The following is a 26,910-nucleotide window of genomic DNA, read 5'->3' on the forward strand; positions in this document are numbered from 1 at the left end:
GTTATCAGTCTGTTTGATTTTGCCAGTAAAATCTTCACCAATTAAAAAAAATGTTTATTTGATTCACTTCAATTTTTGATGTCCTGTTATTTGTGTCTCTGAGCATCTGTTTATGGTATTTCTTTTCATTTAAAGTGTCTGTCCATGTCTTTGTGGATTAATAGCACAAACGTTAAGTTTGAGCAAAATAAAACCCAGACACAAAATCGCTCCTCCTATAACATTCCAGTTATTTATAAGGTTCTACACCAGGTAAGTCTAACCTATGCTATTAGAAATGAGGACAAAATTTCCTGCTATATGGATTTATTCCTAAAACGAATAGTAATGGGAAATGACTAGTCCTTACCATGGTGCAATGTTATGCTTGGAAAGAAACCACGTCCGAGGTGCATTTCTCAGGTGCTGATAATATGGATTTTAATAATCTGGGTGCTGGTTACAGGGTGTTGTAGTGATCCCTTGGGCTGCCATGACAACTATCACAACCTGGGTGTCTTTGAACAACATACATTCATTTTTTCATTGTTGTGGAGACAAGAAGTTTAAAAGTGAGGTGGCAAGGTCAAGCTCCGTTTGAAACTCTTTAGTTTACTCTGTTGGAATAAATTCTTCCTCGCCTCAGATTAAGTCATGAAGAAAATTAAAAAAATGTTTTTGCTGTTGTTTGTTTTAAAGGATAAATATTGCATAGTTTGAACTGGATGAAAGCAAATCATCAAGAGATCAAAATATGTGGAGGTAGTTCGATCAGTGTTCACAGGGAAAATGCTTACATTGGAAGCAGCTTTTCCAATCAGGAATCACAACTTCTGCCTTGAGAATGTAGAATAAGGAAAAGACATAAAACCCAAATCAAATAAAGGTGGAAATCACAAAATGAAGAGCAGAAATAAGTGAAGTTGGGAATAAAAGAAATAATAAAACAAATATAACAGTGAGTTTTGCAAAAGCCGACAACAGTGATCAACCTCCAGCTGGACCGATCAAGAATAGGCCTAAATGACCAATTTGAAGCATGAATGAGCAGCATTATTACAGACATTGAAGGATTTACTGATGATTATAAGGGAACATGATGAAGAATTTTTTGCCAATGAATTCTAAAACCTGAAAGACATTGATTTCTGGAAAAAATTGATCTTTCAAAACACACTTAAGAAGAATTTGATAACTTGAACTCATTGTATATCTAAGATGAGCTTCAATTTGTAGTTAAAACATTCCAGAGAGAACCCCAGATGGGTTCTCTGGTGAATTCTGGTAAATATTTACTGAATAAAGAATAAAATTTTAAAAGAAAAAAAACGTGTTTTAGGAGACAGAAGAAAGTTGAAAATGTTCCAACTTATTCTGTTAGGCCAGTGTTACTTGGATAGTGAAACCAGATAGCCAAGAATCCACAGCTCATGTGCACAAAACAAGCAAAAATTCCTAACAAATAGTTAGTTGCACATCGAATTGCATGGAGCAATTTATTGAGAAGATTATACATCACGATGGAGTGGGTTTATTCCACATGTGCAAGATTAATGAATTGGGGTGTTTTACCTGAATGATAGGCTAAGGAAGGAAAACCACATGATAGCCTTAGTAGATGCAGATAAAGCACCCAAAGTCGCCATCATTTCATGACAAATCGTCTCAGTAAACTAGGAATAAGTAAAGTAGGAATGAGATTTTCCTCAATATGATAATGGCATTAGAAAGAAACAAACCCTCCAGTTAGTTGTCTACTGAGCAGCGAAAGATTGAGTGCTTTCCCTTAACACCGGTAAAGAAGCAAAGATATCTGGACTCCTCACCCCTCTTGACCATCCCAAGGGAGTCCATTTCAGTTCGATACGCAAGAAATAAAAAAAGGGATACAGATTGGAATGCAAAAAGGAACGACACCCATTTGCAAAGGACATAATTGCCAACATAGAAAATCCCAGCGTTTCGCCTCATTCCTCCTAACGTTAATATGTGAGTTTAATTTGTTTCCAGATATAGGACAGTATGTGAAATTCAGTAATGTGTCTATGTGCTAAAAATAAGCTATTGGAAATTGAAATAAAAATACCATTTACAGTGGTAATGTCACATGCTAGACCCTAAGACCTGACCTTTACTGCCCACCAGCTTATACTCCCCAAACTTTTTCCCACATTTTCCCTTAAGGGCATCTTCTTTCCAGTTTCTCTCTTAACTCTGGCAGGTGGAAAGCAATACCACCCCCCAAGCAACATGACTGTTCTGACAAAAGCTTCAGCCTGACCCTCGAACCAGTTTGAGTGTCACCCTGACTCACACCTGCTCAGATGGACCATGGAGTGACCTCTAGAATGATTGATAATATCTGTACCTCATAATACTAAAATCTCCCCCCAGTGAAGAGCACAAGCCTTATTTACACAACACACAGTGTGTGTGGAGGCCTGTTTCCTTAAGGTGCATGTGTGACCTCATGCCCTCCTCTACGTATGGTGATGTGGATCCTCTTTTTCATCCTAACTCTAAAAAAAAAAAAAAAGAAAGAAAGAGAAAAAAGAAAAGCAACCTATTCACCCTTGTTTGGGGACTCACGACTTTGGAAGTTACTCCCCATGATCTCCTTATTTGCTGCAAACAAAGTTTCCTTTATGTGACAACTCAGTGTAATTTCCTTTTGTGACTCACCAAGGAGCAAACTCACATTGATTTGGTTACAGTATCCCATTAAATTAATAGTGTGTATGTGCCAAAATGTATGTACCATCTATATGCTGAAAATTAAAAAAAAACACTTATAAGAGAAATTAAGACAAGTAAATTGATAACTATACTATCTATGGCCCTGGATGGGAAGCTTGAAAATGGTTATGATTTCTCTTCTCTCCAAATTGATCTAAGATTTAAGGCATTCCAAATCAGAAATCCAGTAAGATTTTTTTTTTGTCGTCACTTACATTCTGATTTTACTTTTTAAAATACACTTTATTTTTAGGACAATTTTAAATGCACAGAAAGAAGATGCAAAGATAGTACAGAGTTCCCATATATTCTGCACTCAATCCCCTATATTAACATGCCATATTAGTATTGCATATTTGTTATAATTAAGAAGGCAAAACTGATATATTTTTTTGTTACTTAAAATGCATAATTTACTCAGATTTTCTATTCCAGGATCTCATCCATGTTACCACATCACAGTTAGCTGTCATCTGTTCTTAAGTTCTCCCTTGGTGTTACAGATTTTCCTTGTTCTTGGTGATCTTGATAGTTTTGAGGAGTACTTTCTAGGTATTTAAAAATATATCCTTCAGTTGAGATTTGTCTGATATTTTTCTCATGCGTAGACCGAGGTCGTAAGTTTGGGGAGGAAGCCCACACAGGTACAGAGGCAGTTTTATCATATTATATCAAGAGTGCATGGTATGGGGGCGCCTGGGTGGCTCAGTGGGTTGGGCGTCCGACTTCGGCTCAGGTCCGACTTCCGCTCAGGTCACTCTCAGGGTTCGTGAGTTCAAGCCCCGTGTTGGGCTCTGTGCTGACAATTCAGAGCCTGGAGCCTGCTTCAGATTCTGTGTCTCTCTCGCTCTGCCTCTCCTGCACTAACGCTCTGTCTCTTTCAGTCTCTCAAAAGTGAGAGAAAAAAATGAGTTAAATAAAAAAAATAAAAAGAGTGCATGCTATGAATATGGCCTGTCACTGTTGATGATAATTTTGTTCAGTCCGGTAATATTTGTCAGGTTTTCCATTGTAAGGTTTCCATCTTCGTTTCCCCTTCCATATGATTCTGTAATGAGTTTTTGGAAGGAAATCATGATGTGAAGTGCGTACTTACACAGCGAGGAGTTATGCCCCTCTCCTTGAAGCGGGAGTAAAATTATACTTGGAATTGTATTTGGAATTCTTCATGCAAATTTTGTCTCATTGCCCCCATGTATTTATTTGATCAATTCTTTTCTACTGTTATGGACTGATGGATATTTGTTTTATATTTTGGTTTATAGTCCAATAGTACTTTATTTATTTTGTTGCTTAAATTGCAGTTGCTTTAGCCATTGGGAATTTGTTCATCTGGTCTCTTGATCCCTTTGACACACCCCGTTCTTTGAAGCACTCCCCTGTTTTCTAGTAATACACATGCTCCAGGCTCATATTGTATATTCCTACCCCTCACTTAAAAGCAACCATTTCTGCAAGGAGCCCAGATTCCTTTAACTGGGTATTGGAATTATAATAAAATTATGGCCACTAACTGACCTTTTTTTTTTTAATGTCAAAGAGAAAGACAGATACCATATGTTTTCACTCTTATGTGGATCCTGAGAAACTTAACAGAAACCCATGGGGGAGGGGAAGGAAAAAAAAAAGAGGTTAGAGTGGGAGAGAGCCAAAGCATAAGAGACTCTTAAAAACTGAGAACAAACTGAGGGTTGATGGGGGGTGGGAGGGAGGGGAGGGTAGGTGATGGGCATGGAAGAGGGCATCTTTTGGGATGAGCACTGGGTGTTGTATGGAAACCAATTTGACAATAAATTTCATATATTAGAAAAAAAACAATTTTGAGAAAGGACAAAGTAGGAGAACTCATATTACCATACTTGAAGACTTCTACAAGGCACAATAATTAAGATATTGGTAGGGCACCTGGGTGGCTCAGTGGGTTAAGTGTCCGACTCCTGATCTCAGTTCAGGTTTTATCTCAGGGTCGTGAGTTCAAGTCCCACATTGGGCTCCACGCTGAGCATGGACTCCTACTTAAGAAAAAAAAAAGGAGGGGCGCCTGGGTGGCGCAGTCGGTTAAGCGTCCGACTTCAGCCAGGTCACGATCTCGCGGTCTGTGAGTTCGAGCCCCGCGTCAGGCTCTGGGCTGACGGCTCGGAGCCTGGAGCCTGTTTCCGATTCTGTGTCTCCCTCTCTCTCTGCCCCTCCCCCGTTCATGCTCTGTCTCTCTCTGTCCCAAAAATAAATAAAAAAACGTTGAAAAAAAAATTTAAAAAAAAAAAAAAAAAGAAAAAAAAAAGGATACTGATGAAAGAAGATACATACTCAGATCAATGGAACAGGATAGAGAGTTTCGAAATAGATTCACAAATATATGGTTGATTGATTTTTGACAAAAGCGCCAATGATATTTCAGTAGGAGAACACTGTTTTCAACAAGTGATACTAGAATAATTAGACATTTATATGCAAAAGTTTAAAGAAAGGAAACATGTCATATACGAAAATTAATTTGATGTAGAGTGTAGAATTCACTGTAAACTTACAGCTTTTAGAGACCACATAGGAGAAAAAAATTCAACCTCAGGTAAATTGAAATTTTCATAGGACCAAAAACCCCTCAGAAGTCATGACTTAAAAAAAAATGATTACACTTTATCAAACTAAAACTCTGCCCTTCTTTTCTTCTAAAACTTCTAAGGACAATGTTAAGAGAATAAAAGGTAAGAATGAGAGACTGGAAACAATATTCATAAAACACATGTCTGATAAAATATCAGTATCAAACATATAATGAACTTTCATTACTCATCAACAAGAAAACAATGAAGTAACAGTAGGCAAAAATTTGAATCAATACTTTACCACAAAAGATACATGATTAACAAAAAAACACATGAAAATATGGCTAGAATTATTCATTAGAAAAATACAAATTAAAACCACACTTAATTATGCTGTACCCTTACGAAACTGGTTTTAAAAACTGGCAGCATTAAATGTTGGAGGGATTCAAACAAATGGAATTTCATACCCTGCTGATACGAATGCAAAATGGTACAGCCACTTTGCAAATGCAGTTTGTAGTTACCCACTGATGAGGAAATTATGACCCAGAAGTTTCAAGTTGCCAGAGGGCACATAGCTAACTGAGACTCCAATCTGATTCGAGATCCTATTGCTTTCTAGGATACAACACAGTCTTCCTCTTAAAAAGGAAGGAATCAAATAGAAATGCATACACATTCATAGAGAATAATCCTTGTAATGACTGGTGGCATTGATTTCCAGACAAAACGTGCATGCTGGTGACTGAAGTTTGCGGGATTCCTTCCTAAATCCGTGTGAGTTGTAGAAACAGTATGGAGAAGTTTCCTTCTTAATCCTCATCAGGAAAGCTGATACTCTTACTCCACCAACCTGTGCTCATAACGTGGCTGTCTCCACGTGAAAGGGCAGAGGTGAGGGGTCTGATGTCGCTCACGCTGGTGCACCCAATATTCCAGCATCATCTCTGCCAGAGGCTGGCATATTGGTACAGCCCATAAAAAAGCAAGGACATTCTGAAATGAGAGAGGAAGACTCTAGGACTTTAAGAAGTCTGGTTCTTTACAAGAAAAAATATCGTCCTTGTCTTTTGTTGTTCCTATTATGAGGTAGCCACACAGGGAATTCTCTTCTCACAAGTAAAGGGCAGTAGTTTGTAACAGTCAGAAGCAATCATCCTCATTTTTGTCATACTTGCACAGTTTCCACCTTTTGTCTCTTTCCAGTCACTTATCCTGAAATAGGAACATATAAATGATGTGAAATATACGCGGATGTAGACAGAATAGAAAATATTGGTCCAAAATTAAGGTGATGTGTCTTTTCTTTCCTTGTAGAAACTACAATTACACCCTAGGCTATCCCAGAGTAACTGATAAAGAAGAAAGCATAAAGTTGGAAAGCCTCTCTCTCTCTCCACATACTCATTGCCTGAACATAAGTCCTTTGGAAGTGTGTGTGTGTGTGTGTGTGTGTGTGATCTCTGTGTGTGTGTGAGCACACACATATGTGTGTATGTATGTATGCCTATATATTTATGTGTGCATGTTTTTCCTATATACTTTCAGAAATGTAAATGCACATCTGTGATTATAGAACCTACTAGTTAGTATCTATTCTAGAAACTTACACTTGGAGAAAGGGATTTGAGTTATCTTCCCATTTCCATGACCTGTTGGTTCCTTTACGGGAGAGCCCAATCCAAGTGTACAAGTGCATCTGACTTCGAATGAAGTTCTGTAATAAAAGGAACATATTTTATGAGCAAAAATCTTTTTATGTTCCTGAATATAAGTAACAATCTTGTTATTTTTATTATTTTATTATTGTGTATAACATAAAACAGAAAATTGGGGCGCCTGGGTGGCGCAGTCGGTTAAGCGTCCGACTTCAGCCAGGTCACGATCTCACGGTCTGTGAGTTCGAGCCCCGCGTCAGGCTCTGGGCTGATGGCTCAGAGCCTGGAGCCTGTTTCCGATTCTGTGTCTCCCTCTCTCTCTGTCCCTCCCCCGTTCATGCTCTGTCTCTCTCTGTCCCAAAAAATAAAATAAACGTTGAAAAAAAAAATTAAAAAAAAAAAACAAAACAGAAAATTAACTTCATCCCAATTCTATTTAAATTGTAAAATAATGAAATCTCAGTTATTGATATTTTATTAAATACCGAGGCATGAATGAGTCATTAAAGAAGACTCCCTTCTTTTCACCATGTTTGTTTTTTAATTTCTTTTCATAACTTATTCCTGTAGCTCAAAGATGAGTTCTGAACAAAGTCTGATTTTTACATTGGGGTGCAGGTGTGATAGATATGAGATTTTTTTTTTTTTTACCAATGTTGTCTTATATTTTTGTTACACAAGCACCACATTTATTTCTTGCAAAATGGGCATCTTGAGGAAGGAGTCCTTACCCCATCAGATAAGCATTTCTATAGCTGGCTGGAAACTACTTAGTAAGTATTAAATAATCGATATTCACCTTGTACTTTAATTTTTACAAAGCATTTGCACATGTAAATGTTGCAATTGTACTTGTTCCTTGCAAATGCAAATGCAAATGTTCCTTGCATTGTACTGTAAGGAAAATGCAGTCTTTCACAGGGGGGTTATAATAGGTCACTCATTTCTTTTTTATTTATTTGAAAACAGTCGACACACAATTATTGATTTAAGGGGTACAGTAAGTATAGCAGTTCAACTTTCCACACGTTATGCTCTGCTCACTCCAGGTGTAGTTACCATGACAGCCAGTTTCATTGCCTACTCTCCACCTTTTCCAAGTGAAGAGACTGACGCTCCAGTTGATTTAGTCACACAAGACAACAAGTGAAAGGGGGTTAAATTGAGGGTTTCTGGCTGTACTTTCTATTTTTCTCCATTCTGCTTTAACTTTCACCCTCCGTTTTTATTTTTCTGTTTGTCTTCTACTCCTTTGGGAAGATGATGAAAGCTTAGTCACTCTACCCAGAGATGTGTGCATCTAAATACAAAGCTTTGGCATCAATTTCAGGGTTTGCGTATACATGACATTAATTCTCAATGAAGATAACCTGTAGGAAAGATACAGTTTCTAGATCCTGAAACTCATACTTGGACCCTCTGTATAACAGTGAACCCCAAGTTGAGATTTCTTTTGTCAACAGATGCATCGCTTATGGGTAAGTCAAGAGAGGATTAATGAATACATCTTTTACAACATTCTGAAATTTCTGTAAGCCTATGGAAAGGCTGAAGATGTACTCAGTTATGGAATACACACCATAGTTAAAGCCAGAGTTACACAGGCTAACACATCTCACATGTTTTCCAGTGCTTCTATAATAATTCGGGTCAGGATGAGTATAGCTATATAATATTTGTGAAAATGTGGTCACTATTCATGTGTATTCTATAGTTCTCATCTAAGAAGATGATAATGTATTTTGTCACTTAATGTGCTTGTTAATTTATGCTGAACAGATGTCACACTCACTCTTTTATCACTCTAACATCTTTTCAATATATTATATTTTTATATAAATTCTTTACCATCTCTGTAATCAAATTGGGATTTAAAAATTTATCCTATTGCGGTGTCTGGGTGGCTCAGCCGGTTGGGTGGCTGACTTTGGCTCAGGTCATGATCTCACAGTTCATGAGTTCAAGTCCTGTATCAGGCTTTGTGCTGACAGCTCGGAGTCTGAACCCTGCTTTGGATTCTGTGCCTCCCTCTCCTTCTGCCCTTCCCTTGCTCACGCTGTCTCTCTCTCAAAAATAAACATAAAAACATAAAAAAAATAAAAATTTATCCTATTAATATTACAATTATAATTTTCTTTTTTTAAATCTGAGATATAATGGACATATAAGATTATATTAGTTTCAAGTGTACAACACAATGATTCACTATTTGCTTGTATTGAGAAATGATCACAGTAAATCTAGTAAACACCCTTACCATACATACAATTTTGTATTGGAGTAAAAAGGAGATTAATTCAAACTTTACAAATGTCTTCTTTCTGGATTCCACATTTGCTTGGTTTTGTTGATGATTTTAAAGTTCTTTATATTTTTATAGCTATTTTAAAGCAGTTGAAAGCCAAGTATATGGACAGTTGGACTAGTACCAAAAACTGAGTGATTTTTACAGTCAATCTATATTTGAGAGGATATTAAATGATTACCCTTAACTTAGAATGTTAATATATATTAGCTCTTTGGTAGAAATAATAGTAAATCATTTCAATATTCAAAGCAAGGCATAATGATAAGGATTATGAAACATTTAGTTAGGTTCTTTGGAAGCTAATATGAGTTAATGTAATATGAGTTGGAATGAGCTGATCTTCAATTTTAAATTTATATAGAGGTTTTGTTTTACATCAAGCTCAGTGACAATGCTATATTTCTTGATTTTGTCAGAGGTATAATGATTTTTCTCAGAGAGGCTGAAAATAAATTTCTATGAAATTGTTGATATGGGATATAGAGTTATCTGTGATAAAGCAATATGCTTTAAAGGTAAATAATTTTTTTTAAAGTTTATTTATTAATTTTTAGACACACACACACACACACACAGCATGAGTGGGGGAGGAGCAGAGAAAGAAGGAGACAGAGAATCCCAGGCAGGCTCCCCACCTTCAGCACAGAGCCTGATGCAGGGCTTCAACTCACTAACTGTGAGATCATGACCTGAGAGAAATCAAGAGTCGGATGTTTAACCGACTGAGCCACCCAGGCGCCCCAAAGATAAATATTTTCTCATTGCTTCATGTGTGACTTTACATTTGCTATACTGTGGAAATTCTAACTGTGGATGAATCAGTTGAGTTACATGAACTTTTAACCTCATTTCAATTGGTATGTCTCACTTTAACGTGACCACTGTCTGGATCCGAGTTAGCTGATGACAGTAAACTCTTCAAATCACTCGAATATTATTGAGTGCTAAGATTTAACCTACAACTAAGGGCTAGACAAATACAGTGTGGGGTAGAGAACAGAACATATACATCACCAGTTCTTCTTCATCTTCTATCTTAACAAGTGTGGCGCCCATATTCTTGCAGATATTCTTACTGTCTTGAAAAGTGTTGAAATCACGTGAAAAATGATAACATTTATTTCCACAGCATGACCATTGAGTTTTACATATGTTCCTCTTGTGTCCTTGAAAACAAAAGATATCGCCCGGAGACCACTCGGTAAGTACCCTCATAGGCACCCCTGGGCTGAGAGATTGAGTCCTAGTTATTCTAGGAACATTTATTCTATGAGACTGATGGGCTTTATTTCTGCTTTCTGAAAAGAGCCATGACTTGGGAAGAAGGTCACATATCTTACAAACATCCAAAAATCTCTAGGAAAACCTTCTAAAAAGATTGGCATTTTCCCTCACAACCGCTACCAAAAGGACTTCACAGTGGAAAGTAACCTCTCTGTATTTTTCAGACAAGGAAAATCTGTAGGTACAAAGCTCATCTTAACATAGCACCTGACTACGTACCAGTATTAAGGGGTGTGATAATGATCAGAGAATATGATAAGGGAGATCTACAGGGGTTTTTTTGTAGAAAAAAAAATACCATTTTGAGAGATGGTGATATAGTACATACTGAAAAATCTAAGCTCTGGGAAAGACTGAGTTTTTTCAGTTGAATAAGATTGAAAATGGGGCTCTAGTTCGTTTAATCTGTGAGAAAATCTAAATGAGCAGAAAAGAAGAAGATTGAGGGAAATAGAGAAGAAATCTGTTGGTCTTATTCTTCAATCCATTCAGATTCATACCTGTGTTAAGTGGAAACACATTCATACCTGTGTTAAGTGGAAACTCTATGATAGTCGTGTTTTTAAATGTGGACTCGTCTTGCTGGGTCCTATTGTCCAGTGGAAGCTTCTGCGTTTCATTTGTCGTATGACCCTGGAAAACTTTATTTTATATCATTAGCTTGAGGGAAACCATATGGGACTGAATAAAAGACAACATTATAATTTTAATATGTTAGTTAACGTTCAGAACTAAGGACCATTTTTATTATTGTGCTTTTTTTTGGCAACTCTTCTCTGCATATGATTTACAGACTTACACCTCATTTAGTGAAAATACATTAATTGATGACAAGACATCTTACCACACCGTGATAAGTGAGAACAACAGCAACAGTGAGAAATGAAAAGTTTCTGCCTTCAAGGAACTCACTCACTATAATGGAGATAGTATGAGATTAGAGGACTTTATATGGTGGGTGATAGAGCAAAGAGCTACTCTTAGAATTCAGAAAAGGGTTGACTGGCTAAAGGTAGGTTCTAGAATAGTGTGACAGGTCAGCCAGACCTCACATATTAGTGTTAATCTTAAAGTTGCTTTTTGTCTATGGATCATACAGAGATAGTAGAGTGAAAAAGGTAGACAATAAAATTCTAGATCTGTGCACTCAATTTTCTAAAGTAGACAAATGGTGACAAAATGACGCATTAACTTGGTTCAATTAGTCAGTACATCCAGAAGATATGCTGTGTACAAGGGATTTTAGGAGTATAAGGCTGTAAAGGAAAACAGAAAGCGCATCATAAAAACCCCTTATATGGACATTAAGTTATTAATATAAGAACTGCAGTCTAAATGTTTTTTTTCTCTTTTTTTTTAAATTTATTTTTTTTAACGTTTATTTATTTTTGAGACAGAGAGAGATAGAGCATGAATGGGGGAGGGTCAGAGAGAGAGGGAGACACAGAATCTGAAACAGGCTCCAGGCTCTGAGCTGTCAGTACAGAGCCCGATGCGGGGCTCGAACCCACGAACTGTGAGATCGTGACCTGAGCTGAAGTCGGACGCTTAGCCGACTGAGCCACCCAGGCGCCCCTAATGTTTTTAAGTTCCACAATTCACTTGCAAAATATCAGTAATGTTCAATATTCTGCTAGTTATGTTAATGGCCTTAATCGTTATAAAGACTGTTTCACTACCCCAGAACTTGTTACTCCTTGAGTGTCATTGATATGGGGGTTGTTTAGCTTTTGAGAGCCAGTTAAAAGGAAAGCCAAATAATCAGATTTTAAAACATCACTTGATTGCTAAGTAAAGGATGAGTACAAGTGCAAAGATATGGGAATCATGAAGAATAATTCAGAGGCACAACTTCTTTCCCAAATTTTCTTATGCTGCAATCCTACAACTATAACATTACTAACTCCATACTTGGCTGTTAGTCACTTTGAACTCAAAAGTTCTTATACAGCTCAATGTTTCTCATACAGAATCATTTTCTGAACTGTTCACTTCTGATTCTATCTAAGGAATATCCTTACTATGCTACTATGATAAAAACTTCCCTGAATGGTTATGTGGTTTAGTTTTCATTATTTTTGTGTTTTGATTATAAAAGGATAAAAGCAATATTTGATTGTTTACAATGCTACACAAACTGTTTGTAATACTTTATTATATGAATTCTTTGATATTTGCAACAACATAGAATGTTGGTCCTGGCTACGTGATAAAAGTACCTTGACGAATTTATTAATTTTGTTCAATAATATTTTTGGTTGTGGTTAGCCCTACATGTCCCACTTACTGTGGTATGCAAAGGGTGATTTTCTACTAGAACCTTTAAAAATATTCATGGTGAATGCTTACATTTTAATTTTTAAAATTTTTAAAATTTTTTAAAACTGTTGTTGAAATATTGTCAACACATAATTTCACGTTACTTTCAGATGTTGACAATTTTATCTATTATGCTATGTTTACACAAGTGTAGTTACCATCTGGCACTTTGCAAAGCTAATATGATACCACTAACAACATTCTTTATGGTACACCTTTCATCCCCGTGACTTACTCACTCCATAACTGGAAGCCTGTACCTTCCACTCCTCTTCACCCATTTTGCTCTCCACCTACCACCTTCCCCTTTGGGAACCGTGAGTTTGTTCTCTGTATTTATGGGTCTGTTTCTGTTTTTTGGTTGTGTGTACTTCTTTAAAAAATTCCACATATAAGTGAAATCATTTGGTATTTATTTTTCTCCGACCGGTTTATTCCACTTAGCATAATACCCTCTAGGTCCAACTGTACTGTCATGAAGGCCAAGATCTTTTTCTCTTTTATGGCTGAATAACATTCAGGGGAATTCTTATGCACTGTTGCAGGGAATGGAAATTGGTAAATTACTGTGGAAAACAGTAGGCTCCTCAAGAGATAAACAATAGAAATACCATACATTCCAGTAATTCAAATACTGTATATTTATCCAAAGAAAATGAAAACACTAATTCAGAAAGATATATGCACCCTTATCGTTATAGCAGAATTATTTACAGTAGCTGAGAAATGGAATCAACCTCAGTGTCCACTGACAGATGAATGGATAAAAATATGGTGTGCATATGTAAAATGGAATATATATTTAAATTAACATATATCAGAATGTCTTTTATTTTTATTTATCATTTATTTATTTATTTATTTTTAATGTTTATTTTTATTTTTGAGAGACAGAGTGCATGTGCGCATGTGAGTGAGGGAGAGGCAGAGAGAAAGACCGAGAATCTGAATCAGTCTCTGCACTGTCAGCGCAAAACCCGATGTGGGGCTGGAACCCACAAACTGTGAGATCATGACCTGAGCCTAAGTCAGATGCTCAACCGACTGGAGACACCCAGGTGCCCCAGAACGTGTCTTTTAAAGAGAACAGTTTAATGCTTACACATCATATTTGACTTATTTTTAAGGAGAAATAAGTATATTTCAAAAGGTATATGTTATTTTTAAAATAAAAAATACTCCTTTTAAAAACTCAAACTCTTATTAAGAACTGCTTTTTAAACCCAATCGTTCATTTCTTTTATTTTTTTATTGAAGTGTAATTAACATACAGTGTTACTTAAGTCTCAGATGCACAATATAATAATTCAACAACTCTACATTAATCAGTGCTCATCAAGATAAGTTACTCTAAGTCTTTTTTTTTTTTTTTTACTATTTGACCCATCTCCCAACCCACATCTTCTCTGGCAACCACCAGCTTGTTCTTTTTTATTTAAGGGTCTTTTTGTTCATCTCTTTTTTCTTCTGTTTGTTCATTTGTTTTGTTTCTTTAATTCCATATACGAGTGGAGCCATATGGTACTTGCCTTTCTCTGAACATTATACTCTCTAGGCCCTTCTATGTCATTGCAAATGATAAGGGTTCATTATTTTTTTTTTTAATTTTTTGTTTTACATTTTTTAAAATTTATTTTTGAGAGAGAGAGAGAGACAGAGCACAAGTGGAGGAGAGGCAGAGAGAGAGAGAGAGGGAGACACAGAATCTGAAGCAGGCTCCAGGCTCCAAGCTGTCAGCACAGAGCTCGATGTGGGGCTCGAACCCACAAACCGGGAGATCATGACCTGAGCCAGAGTCAGACGCCCAACAGACCGAGCCACCCAGGTGCTCCAAGGGTTCATTATTTTTAATGGCTAGATAATATTTCCTTGTGTGTGTGTGTGTGTGTGTGTGTACCATCTTTTCTTTATCCATTTCTCAGTTGATGGATACATGAGCTGTTTCCATTTCTTGGTTATTGCTAATAATACTGCTCTTACAAATATAGGGGTAGGCACACCTGGTTGCCTCAGTTGGTTAAGCACCTGACTTCGGCTCAGGTCATGATCTCATGGTTCATGAGTTCTGGTCTTGTGTCAGGCTCTGTACTGACAGCTCAGAGCCAGGAGCCTGCTTTGGATTCTGTGTCTCCCTCTCTCTCAAAAAAAAAAATAAATAAATAAACATAAATATAGGGGCACCTGTATTCATTTGAATTAGTGTTTTGTATTTGTTACAAACCCCAGTCATTTATATACTACATGAAAATTTTTGCCATATTTTTACTCAATCCATATAATTATATAAACAGTATTTTGTGTTGACTATTTTTCAACTTAAGTAAATTTACTTTAAAGGAAAAATTAATACCACCACCATAAATGGAGTCCTACATTTTTCACCACAATGAATTTCAAGTAACCTATAACTAGTAAAAAATAAGTTATATCCATTGATCTTCAAATCGTTTCAAGTTAAGGATGCATGCACTATATTTTACTTATTTTATTTTAAAAAATGTGTATTTATTTATTTTGAGAGAGAAGAAGTGCCGGTGCATGTGAGTGGGGGAGGGCCATAGAGAGAGGGAGAGAGAGACTCCAATGCAGCTTCCATGCTGTCAGTGTGCAGAGCCTGATGTGGGGCTCAATGTAATGAATTGCGAGATGAGGACTGGAGCCGAAATCAAGAGTTGAATGATTAACTGACTTGAGCCACTCAGGCACCCTTATGCACTACATTAAAAAAATTTTTTTTAATGTTTATTTTTATTTTTGACAGAGAGAGAGACAGAGCATGAGCGGGGGACGGGCAGAGAGAGGGAGACACAGAATCCGAAGCAGGCTCCAGGCTCTGAGCTGTCAGCACAGAGCCCGACGCGGGGCTCCAACTCAGACTGTGAGATCATGACCTGAGCCGAAGTCCGACTGAGCCCCCCAGGCGCCCCGTCTATGCACTACATTTTAAAATGATCATACTATGATGTATTTACTAAACTGAATTTGTGAAAAAACAATAAAATAAAAATAATGTTGGCATGAAACTCATCTCTCAGAGCTTGAAGAAAGAAAACAGTGGAAAAAAAACGTAGCTTGGAAATTCTTCTAGGTGTTCATTAATGAATAAGGAATAAAAAAACTTGCATCATGGTATCGTGAGGCACTCTGATTATATCAGTTGAATCATGCTGAGGTTGTTTTTCACCCTTCTTTCTTTGTTCTTCACCCTTCTCTCTTTGCTGTATTTGTGTGAGTTTTTTTGGATCTCTATTTCAATCCAGAAGATACTAGATAAGCATCCATTATGTGTAAGTTGTCATGAAAGGGGTTGTGTCTAAAGAATATAGAGGTTTTCAAAACTTCTAAAGAGTACATTAAAAATACACATAGAGGAGTGTTTCTGCCAGAATGGTGGCATGATTAGTTCCGTGGGACTGCTCCTTAGCAGAACAACCATAATGAATGAAAACAATCATTAAAAAAATCAACCACTTGGGGTTCCTGGGTGGCTTACTTGGTCAAGTGTCTGACTTTGGCTCAGGTAGTGATCTCGTGGACCATGGGTTCTAGCCCTGTGTCAGGCTCTATGCTGACAGCTCAGAGCCTAGAGCCTGCTTTGGATTCTGCGTCTCCTTCTCTGTCTGCTTCTCCCCGCTTATACTCTGTCTCTTTCTCAAAAATAAATATACCTTTAAAAAATCAACCACTTAAAGTCTTTGAAACTTGTGTTAAATATTTATTTAAGAAAATGTACTAAATCTTGATAAGAGCAGTGAGAGTCTATGGCACTTGAGCTATGAACTGTGAAGCTTAAAATTATTTGGTTGAGGGGCGCCTGGGTGGCTCAGTCGGTTGAGCAGATGACTTTGGCTCAGGTCATGATCTCGCAGTTCGTGAGTTCGAGTCCCACATCAGGCTCTGTGCTGACAGCTCAGAGCCTGCGGTCTGCTTCTGATTCTGTGTCTCCCTCTCTCTCTGCCCCTCCCCCGCTCATGCTCTGTCTCTGTCTCTCAAAAATGAATAAACGTTAAAAAAATTTTTTTTTTTTTTTAAATTTTTTTTCAACGTTTTTTTTTTTTTTATTTATTTTTGGGACAGAGAGAGACAGAGCATGAACGGGGGAGGGGCAGAGAGAGAGGGAGACACAGAATCGGAAGCAGGCTCCAGGCTCTGAGCCATCGGCCCAGAGCCTGACACGGGGCTCGAACTCACGGACCGCGAGATCGTGACCTGGCTGAAGTTGGACGCTTAACCGACTGCGCCACCCAGGCGCCCCAAAAAATTTTTTAAAAATTATTTGGTTGAAATAAGATTATGATTCGTGGAAACAAAGGTAAGTAAGGAGGGAAATTTTAACATAAATCAGGAGCGAATAAAAAAACTGTTAATGGTTTCTTGGCACTTGGTCATCCAAGTGCCAAGTGCCAAATCCACTTGGCACTTGCCAAGTGCCAAGAAATGCCAGAAATTTCATGATCTGAAATTTATTTGGCAGTTTCACTAGGAATTTGAAAGTCTATTGACTTCAGAGTTAATTAGCCGGCGATTGGAATAGTACAGGAGACATGTATTAATGATTGTATGAAACATTTATGAGAATAAACAATTTAAAAAGTAAATTTGAGGGGCGCCTGGGTGGCGCAGTCGGTTAAGCGTCCGACTTCAGCCAGGTCACGATCTCGTGGTCAGTGAGTTCGAGCCCCGCGTCGGGCTCTGGGCTGATGGCTCGGAGCCTGGAGCCTGTTCCTGATTCTGTGTCTCCCTCTCTCTCTGCCCCTCCCCCGTTCATGCTCTGTCTCTCTCTGTCCCAAAAAATAAATAAAAAACGTTTAAAAAGTAAATTTGAGCTGCCAACCGGAGACATGGAGGTAAAGCCAACAGGACTGGAGAGTTCATCGAGAGGAGGTGTCATAGAGGAGAGAGAAATTTTCTCTACACCCAGCACGATTGATCATAAACGAAACCTCAAAGGCAACCTTCCCTGGAAACATCCTGAATGTGATCCAGGCTTTAAGAGTAAAGCTTAGAGCATTTTTACTTTTGGCCTGGCTAGATTTTAATTCTTTTATCAACACAGAAAGGGATTTTCTGGTGTCTTCTATGCTTTTGTCAACCCCAGCTAGTATTCTTATAATCGTGGTTTCAAATTCTAGTTCAGACATCCTACTTATATCCGTGTTGATTAAATCCTTGGCCATCATTTCTTCCTGTCCTTTCTTTTGTGGTGAGTTCCTCCATCTTGTCATTTTGGAGGATGAAAATAAAAAAATAAAAAATTAAAATTGAAAAAGTAAGAACAACACACACACACAAAAGCAAATGAAGGAAGCTAGTTCCTAGGTATGCTTTGGTCTGCTTGTTGAAAAAGGCTATATAGAATAGAGAAAAAGAGAAAGAAAAAATAAGTTAAAAAAATTAAAAAATTAAATGATGAAATAGAATAAAATAAAAAAATAAAAGTCAATTAAAAAATAAAATAAAAATAAAGAATTTGCTCTTTCTGTATCCAAGAAAGAGAAAGGAAAAAAAAAAACAAATAAAAAAGAAAACAGCGTAAACAAAAACAGAAACAAAAAAAATGAGCAGATAAATGAACCAATAAACAGAATGACCACGCGATTGAAGTCATGTCCAGTTTCCCCTAGTTCAGTTTCCAGAACTCAAACTGCAGCACACTCTAGTCTGTAGACTATAAGCAGGTGGAAGGAATTTTTGCTGGTCTTCTGGGGGATGTGCCTAAAGGGCACAGGTGGGCAGGGCTTGGTGTTATGACTCAGTTCTCCACTTGGTGGCTCTGCTTTACTTACTGGGGTCCATCTGTGCGCACACCATTTCACTAGAAGTGAAATGGCTTCACCAAGCTTCATAATCTCTGGTGCAGGAACCACATGCCCTCACCGACCTGCAATCAAGCACACCTCCCCTTTGACTCAGGCCTCTGTCTGATCCTTGCATCTATCCTGTTCACGTCCAGGTTGTCCACTTGCCAGCCAGCACCTCCCTCCAGAGTTTTATCTCAGAGGAGGCTATGTTTCAAAACCCTGAACTTCAGAGACCCCTGTGGCTTGGACCCAAGCCAACTCTCTGGGGGAGTGTCTCACCAAGCAATGGCCAGGCACCGGCTTGTCCCAGAAAAATGCTCTCGTGATCACACAGTGGCAGAGTCCCAGAGTTTATGGCAAATCACAACACGCAGCCCACACCAGGTTTTGCTGCCCTCCAGTGTCTTTGTTCCAATATCAGTAAATGTGGCTACTCTCCACAGGGTCTGCCTGGACTTTTGCCTGTAGGGAGACCACATGGCCTCTACCAAATGAAGTCTAATCAGGGGAACCACTTTTCCCCCTGTGGAACATGGATCCCTCAGATAGTGCTGCCTGCTCCTAGGGATTTGTCCTACTTCCTCATCAGACACTGCCAGGCACTGAGATCAAGACTTCAGACTTATACTCCACTGTTTATAGGATCCTGGCAGTATTGAAACCCTCTCCTTTCTCCCTGTCAGTGGTTTGGGGGGACAGATTTTTTGTCCAGTCCCCTACAAGTGTTTTCACCTTTTCACTCAGTCTCTCTTTCTCTCCAACTACTTTTTGGGGGAGTGCTTTTCTTGCATGATCCTGATGTGCTGCATTCTCTCCCTTTCTCTTTCTCTCTCTCTGTCCTCTCTCCTTGAAAACGGCTCCTTATCCTTGGCTCCATGGCTTTTCACTCCCCCAGTTCACCTCTCTGCACCACATACATGCCAAGTTCTCTGGCTCCAATTACTCAGATTGTTGCATTCAATAATCCTCAAATCAGTTTCCTAGGTGTTCAAAATGATTTGATGCTGTATGACAAAGCTTTAATAATCATCAAGACAGTATGGTACTGGCACAAGAACAGACACTCAGATCAATGGAACAAAATAGGAACAGAAATGGACCCACAAACGTATGGTCAACTAATCTTCGACCAAGCAGGAAAGAATATCCGATGGAAAAAAGGCAGTCTCTTCAGCAAATGGTGTTGGGAAAACTGGACAGCGACGTGCAGAAAAATGAACCTGGACCACTTTCTTACACCATACACAAAAATAAACTCAAAATCGATATAAGACTTAAATGTAAGACAGGAGACCATCAAAATCCTAGAGGAGAAAACAGGCAGCAACCTCTTTGACCTCAGCCACAGGAACTTCTTACTAGACATTATTCCAGATGCAAGGGGAACAAAAGCAAAAATGAACTAGTGGGACCTCATCAAAATAAAAAGCTTCTGCACAGCAAAGGAAACAATCAGCAAAACGAAAAGGCAAGTGACAGAATGGGAGAAGATATTTGCAAATGACATGTCAGATAAAGGGTTAGTATCCAAAAGCTATAAAGAACTTAACAAATTCAACACTCAAAAAGCAAATAATCCAGTGAAGAAATGGGCAAGAGACATGAACAGACACTTTTCTAAAGAAGACATCCAGATGGCCTACACACACATGAAAAGATGCTCTGTATCACTCATCATCAGGGAAATACAAACCAAAACCACAAAGAGATACCACCTCACACCTGTCAGAATGGCTTACGTTAACAACTCAGGCAACAACAGATGTTGGCGAGGATGCAGAGAAAGAGGATCACTTTTACACTGCTGGTGGGAATGCAAACTGGAGCAGCCACTCTGGAGAACAGTATGGAGGTTCCTCAAAAAATTAAAAATAGAACAACCCTATGACCCAGCAATTGTACTACTAGCTATTTATCCAAAGGATACAAAAATGCTGATTCAAAGGCGCACATGTACTCCAAAGTTTATAGCAATACTATCAACAATACCTACGTTATGGAAGGACTCCAAATGTCCACCAACTGACACATGGGTAAAGGAGAGGTGGTATATATATACAACAGAATATTACTCAGCCATCAAAAAGAATGATATCTTGCCATTTGCAACAATGTGGATGGAAGTACAATGTAGGACGCTCAGTGAAATCAGCCAGGCAGAGAAAGATAAATATCATAAGATTTCACTCATATGTGGAATTTAAGAAACAAAACAGATGAACATAGGGGAAGGGAAAGAAAAATAAGGTAAAAACAGAGAGGGAGACAAACTATAAGAGACTTGTAAATACAAAGACCAAACTGAGGGTTGCTGGGCAGGTGTTGAGTGGGGGGATGGGCTAAATGGGTGATGGGCATGAAGGCGGGCACTTGTTGGGATGAGCACTGGGTGTTATTTATATATACGAGATGAATCACTAAATTCTACTCCTGAAACCATTATTACACTACGTGTTAACTAACTTGGATTTAAATAAAATTAAAACAACAACAACAACGACAGAAAAAAGAGTAAAGGATACATCAGAAGCTTCTGAGGAATTTTGTAAATGGCCAAGTAATTACATTAGTGGTGAAGGTGGCATGGTTTCCTGGGTAGAACTAGAGATCATAGCTATGGAACCCCCAGAAGAAGAAAAGCAGTAAAAATAGTAATTCCTGGGTTATTGCTAGGAATGGCTAGTGGTTCAGTCAGTTGAGTGTCTGACTCTAGATATTGGCTCAGGTCGTGATCTCACAGTTTGTGGGATCGAGCCCCACTTCAGGATCTGTGCTCAGAGCACAGAGCCTGCTTGGGATTCTCTCTCTCCCTCTCTCTCACTCTGCCCCTCCTCTGCACGCTCTCTTCTCTCTCTCTCTCTCTCTCTCAAAATAAATGAATATTTAAAAAATTCTGTAAAAGAAATAGTAATTCTTAAAGCAGGAGATATTCGGTTCAGGGCACAGATCCTGATTAACTTACCAATGGATCCCAAGACTGCAGTTGTTACAAGGAGAAGGAAACAGAGGATTCCAAGAATCACTACAGCGAGACACCAGACAAATGGCACTGAAGGCCCTGGCCAGAGAGAAAGTGAGACACTGAGGAGGTCAGCATAAAAAAAAACGACTGAATTAAAGACCAGGATTTTGAGGGAGACTTTCCCGTAAATTAAAGGCCCTAACTCTTGAATGTCCTCAAACTGGGATTTATAAGTTGAGAAGAACATTGATCAGTTGGAAACAATAGTGAACCAAGAGTAACACGTCTGTGTTCTCCTCCCTACTCTGTTACCAAGTATTTCTTAGGGAAGTCACTTATTCTCACTTTATTAAAAAAAATCCCCTGATTCATCTCAATGGTTTAGGGATTCAAAGTGGAATATTAGATCTATACACTTGTTTTAAAAATGTAAAAATGCTTCTAAAATATATCACTTTCATACATAAAAGTAGAAATCCCTTTTATTGACCCACAATCAGAAGATATTTATTAGTTTGTAATATCATGTGTTTTCATACATACATAAACATCCGCAGTTTCCTCACTGGAGTCTCACTACTGTTCTCATCATTAGGAACAGCCATTGCCATTACGTAGAAGAAATCGTAGGGGCGCCTGGGTGGCTTAGTTTGTTAAGCCTCCGGCTTCAACTCAAGTCATGATCTTACAGTTTGTGAGTTACAGCCGCACGTGGGGCTCCTGAAGCCTGGAGCCTGCCTCGGATTCTGTGTCTCCCTCTCTCTTTGCCCCTCCCCTGCTTGCTCTCTCTCCCTCTCCCTCTCCAAAATAAATAAACATTAAAAAAAGAAGAAACTATAATCACAGACATGAATCAAATAATGTTAATCAAGTATTATTTCTTGAAACATCATAGAATGAGTCAGTAGTGACATCAGGAGATTCAGATGTTTCCAAACAAACTGAAAAGAAATAATTTCCATCCTTGCCTCAGTAATGAATGTATGGCTATGGCACCCACATGACTTTAATTCTCTGGAATATACTAACCACGGGTATCGGTTTTTCTTTTTTTAAAATTTTTTTTTTCAACATTTTTTATTTATTTTTGGGACAGAGAGAGACAGAGCATGAACGGGGGAGGGGCAGAGAGAGAGGGAGACACAGAATCGGAAGCAGGCTCCAGGCTCCGAGCCATCAGCCCAGAGCCTGACGCGGGGCTCGAACTCACGGACCGCGAGATCGTGACCTGGCTGAAGTCGGACGCTTAACCGACTGCGCCACCCAGGCGCCCCTTTTTTTTTTTTTTTTTTTAAATTTTTTTTTTTTTTTTTTGGGTATCGGTTTTTCAACATGGCTTTTTCTTTAGAGTATAAGACACAGTTGAAGCAATATTGTGAAAGTGGGTAAGCTGACTCTTGGCACAGTGGCTTTTGTTTTATGTTACTTGAATCACATACACATAGGCTAAGCAATGGGAAGCTAGGTCCTCTACGGGCACTTCACCTTTTTCTATAGAAGATTCCATTCTCATTACCTTTGTCTGATTGGAACTTGAAGTGTAAGTTTTCACTTTTGAGTAAACAGGGATGTGGTCACCACTTCATGTTCTTATTATTTCTGAGAAAGCATGTAAGTTATGAATGCATGAAGAGAGTTGGCAGGATAGGGTGTTTCCCAAATAAAGGAGATCAATGGAATTGTTTTCTGCTTACGAGGTAAAGTCCATCAGGTAAGTCTTTTAAAGGACAGAATCTTGAAAATAAGTTAGACATAATGTGTCATATGCTAAATTATAATGAACTTCTTTAGAAGAAATGCTTAACAAGGAACAGAAAATAATATCAGAATTCAGTAAGGGGGGGGACTGGGTGGCTCAGTCGGTTGAGCACCCAACTCTCAGTTTCGACTCAGGTCATACTCTCACAGTTTTGTGAGTTCGAGCCCCACGTTGGACTCAACAGTGATGGTGTGGATCCTGCTCGGGATTCTCTCTCTCCCTTTCTCTATCTCTCCTTCGCTCCCATTGTCTCTGCCTCTCTCAAAATAAATATAAACTTAAATTTTTTTTTTTAAATCCAAAATGATTTATATTAAAAAAAAAGAATTCAGTAAGGATTGGGGAAAAATACTCACTTTTTTTGGGCATCTGCTTCTTAGGAGGATGTTTGATATCCATATATGTTGTATGTGTTTCATTCATCTCTGAGAAATTTTAGGATACAATTCTAAAAGACACAAAAATTGGCAGTTTTTTTAAAAAGTAAGTTTTGAGGTTCTGCCCATGGGTTTTCTCTAGACCACTGAAATTAGTGTTTCGTGCCATTTAACTGCTAATGCATGATTTTACCTTTGCAATTTTCTTCCAAGAAAGCTTTTTGCCTCAGATTATTTTTTTATCAGTTATCAGCATCTCTCTTTGTTCATATTTATTTATTTATTTGCATCTATCTTTAGATGCTTAGGTAATTGTCATTTTGCTTGCCACTTGTAATTTTCCGAATGTGGTGTTAAATTAATTTTAAAAGATCAACACTGTCAACGATCCTTGAAATATTTACACTACACTTAAAAATTGTCCCTACCCAGAATAATACACAGAAAATTTGTATGCATCATTTGTATTGTAAAGATAATGTTACATAATAGGTTATTCTAAAATTTCTCCCTCATGATCTTTCCTGATATGTATTTTTTTCAATTTATCTTTACTCTTTCTGTTTTATGGCTCAAACAGTGGAGACTGTTTGGAGACACTTCCAGCAGTCTCCTAAAGGCTTATTGTCACGTCTTCTAACGTGATGTTGGAAATGAATGTCCTACAATTAGGACAATTTGGTTTAGTCGTCATCCAGTGGGTGTGTTGTGTTATTTCCATAATATTTGAAAGCATAAGCTAAAAGCAACCAGTTCTCCTTGCAATTTTTTGAAGAATTAATGAATTTGTTTCAAGTATTTTTTTTTTATGTCTATTTATTTTGGAGAGAGAGACAGAGTGCAAGCGAGGGAGGGACAGAGAGAGAGGGAGACAAAATCCAAAGCAGGCTCCAGGCTCTGAGCTGTTAGCACAGAGCCCGATGTGGGGCTCAAACCCACGAACCACAAGATCGTGACCTGAGCTGAAGCCGGAGGCTTAACCAACTGAGCCACCCAGGCACTCCTGTTTCAAGTATTTTAAAATCAAACAAAGAAATTTATATGAACTAAACTCCTGATTCCATAAAAAACTTAAAATTTCTTATCATGACCGGTTTGCCAGCGTACCATCAAATTAAACACTTTATACGTATTTTAATTTTTCAGAGAATTATGCTTCATTGTTATCTTTTACAACATAATTAGATATATATAGGTGTCTGGATGTTCATAGTATTCAGTTGATGATATTTAATAATTTCCAACGTGATAACTTCTCCCAGAAACTTATGATCATAGAGAAAAGTATTTATAATGCTTTACATATGTTTGCCAAGTCTGGAGTATATCAGAATGTGGAAGCCCTATCACATAAATAAGCAAAGACAAGACGTGGATATGAAAGAGAGAAACATTGATTAAATAATTAATTATTCGTATCCTACCTTCATCGATGTGCTCTTTTGCTCCATTAACTCACGTGGTTAATCCAAGAGATAAATTGAAATATTTGCCTGGAAAACTATAGTTGTATTCGATGGTAAACCATGAAAAATTACAGGAGATACTCCCCTTGAAAAGCAATTGTAAAATCTGAACTGGTTGGCTCGTGTGCTGCAAGGCTAGATTTACTGGACTGCTTTTTAAAATTTCTATTCTTTGTGGGGCGCCTGGGTGGCTCAGTCAGTTAAGCGTCGGTCTTCGGCTCAGGTTATGATCTCACGGTTCATGAGTTTGAGCCCTGTGTCTGGCTCTGTGCTGACAGCTTGGAGCCTGGAGTCTGCTTCAGATTCTGTGTCTCCCTCTCTCTTTATTCCTCCCCTGCTCTCTCTCTCTCTCTCTCTCTCTCAAATATAAAATAAAAAAAAATTCTATTCTTTGTAATCTCTATACACAATCAAGTGGCCCTAGTAACAGTGAGATGTGCTGAGAGCAACAGCTATAGATAAGAGTTGGTGATACCTGTGTTAGTGCGGTGAGCTTCTGCTGGCACTGGAGTCCTATCCAAACAGAAGAGGTGAGCCCCAATGGGCAAATGGAATAGATTCTTCTGGGCTCTACATACCCTCTGCTCTGGTGACCCAATAGGCTTCGGTGTTTGTCAGCTACATGTGAACATGTCAGAACACCGTTCATATTTGAACTTCTGGCTTCTCATTTGCATCTTTGATTACGGAAATAGGCGGTTGTTTTTTTTTTTTTTTCAGCAGAGAAGATAAAAGGACAAAATAATTTAAAGGGCCATGCCCATTTTGCACAAAATCCAAACACATCATTGTTAAAAAAAACAAAAGGCCACCATCACCACTAGACCATCACTAACAAATACTAAGCTTCTAAGCCTATCTCTATTACAGACACAAACCTTTGGGGTTGTATTTAAAATTTTTTTTAACGTTTATTTATTTTTGAGACAGAGAGAGACAGAGCATGAACAGCGGAGGGTCAGAGAGAGGGAGACACAGAATCTGAAACAGGCTCCAGGCTCTGAGCTCTCAGCACAGAGCCCGACACAGGGCTCAAACTCACGAACTGTGAGATCGTGACCTGAGCCGAAGTCGGATGCTTAACCGACTGAGCCACCCAAGCGCCCCAAACCTTTGGGGTTCTAAATAGAAACTCTGCTTAACAAGACATGGAAATCTACCTTCTAAACTAGCATAGTATCAATTACGTGAAATTCCATGAACACTAATAGTCCGTTATTCCTCACATTTATCTGGAAGATATTTTGAATAATAAATTCTCAAGTCTTAAGGCAGATTGAGAGTCATTCAATCCCTGGTTCCTTTAAAAGACATCTCAATTCAATTGCTTTATGTTTTCAAACTCCACCCCCCCCCCCCCATCATGGTATCTTTGCAGTCTGCTTTTCAGTTGTTCCAGCATAAATACAGAACATACTTGCACTAATTTTCAAGTCTTAATGATTTTTGGTGCCCTTCCCCTCGAGTCTGTAATTATAAAGAACAGAAATATGTTAGCTTCCTCCTTTGTAGTCTGAGGCAACATTCCCTACGATATTAAAAACAAGCGTTTACAGAAGTGTTCAAACAGAATGAGCACAGTCAAAGGATAAATGGGGCAGCCTGGGAAAGAGTAATCCTATTTCTAGTCTGTCTATGTGTTCCTTTTGTTTTCTTTTTTTTTTTCAACGTTTTTTTTTTATTTATTTTTGGGACAGAGAGAGACAGAGCAT

The 26,910-nt window shown here is 38.2% G+C and overlaps 1 protein-coding gene across 1 annotated transcript; it reads right to left on the reverse strand.

Moving 5' to 3' along the window:
• Positions 1-5,151: 5,151 nt before the first annotated feature.
• LOC131519999 (C-type lectin domain family 1 member B-like) lies at positions 5,152-25,809 on the reverse strand. Its single transcript, XM_058743675.1, has 7 exons — positions 25,674-25,809; positions 23,712-23,803; positions 21,597-21,692; positions 11,042-11,155; positions 10,245-10,396; positions 6,875-6,981; positions 5,152-6,479 (listed from the first exon to the last, which is right to left on the reverse strand). The coding sequence occupies exons 2-7, from the start codon at positions 23,776-23,778 to the stop codon at positions 6,347-6,349; spliced, it is 669 nt and encodes a 222-aa protein (XP_058599658.1). The 5' UTR covers positions 23,779-23,803; positions 25,674-25,809; the 3' UTR covers positions 5,152-6,346.
• Between the last annotated feature and the right edge of the window lie 1,101 nt (positions 25,810-26,910).

This window comes from Neofelis nebulosa, chromosome 8 (assembly GCF_028018385.1).
Source record: "Neofelis nebulosa isolate mNeoNeb1 chromosome 8, mNeoNeb1.pri, whole genome shotgun sequence".
In the NCBI taxonomy this organism is placed as follows: Eukaryota; Metazoa; Chordata; class Mammalia; order Carnivora; family Felidae; genus Neofelis; species Neofelis nebulosa.

What these genes read in the sequence shown, in the direction of transcription:
- LOC131519999 (XM_058743675.1), bottom strand. Translation starts at nt 23,778, where the DNA reads ATGAATGAAACACATACAACATATATGGATATCAAACATCCTCCTAAG. An exon ending in GAAGCAGATGCCCAAAAAAA is followed by an intron (nt 21,693 to 23,711) that starts GTGAGTATTTTT and finishes CTCTCTGGCCAG; the next exon opens with GGCCTTCAGTGCCATTTGTC. An exon ending in TCAAATCCCTTTCTCCAAGT is followed by an intron (nt 6,480 to 6,874) that starts GTAAGTTTCTAG and finishes TTCCTATTTCAG; the next exon opens with GATAAGTGACTGGAAAGAGA.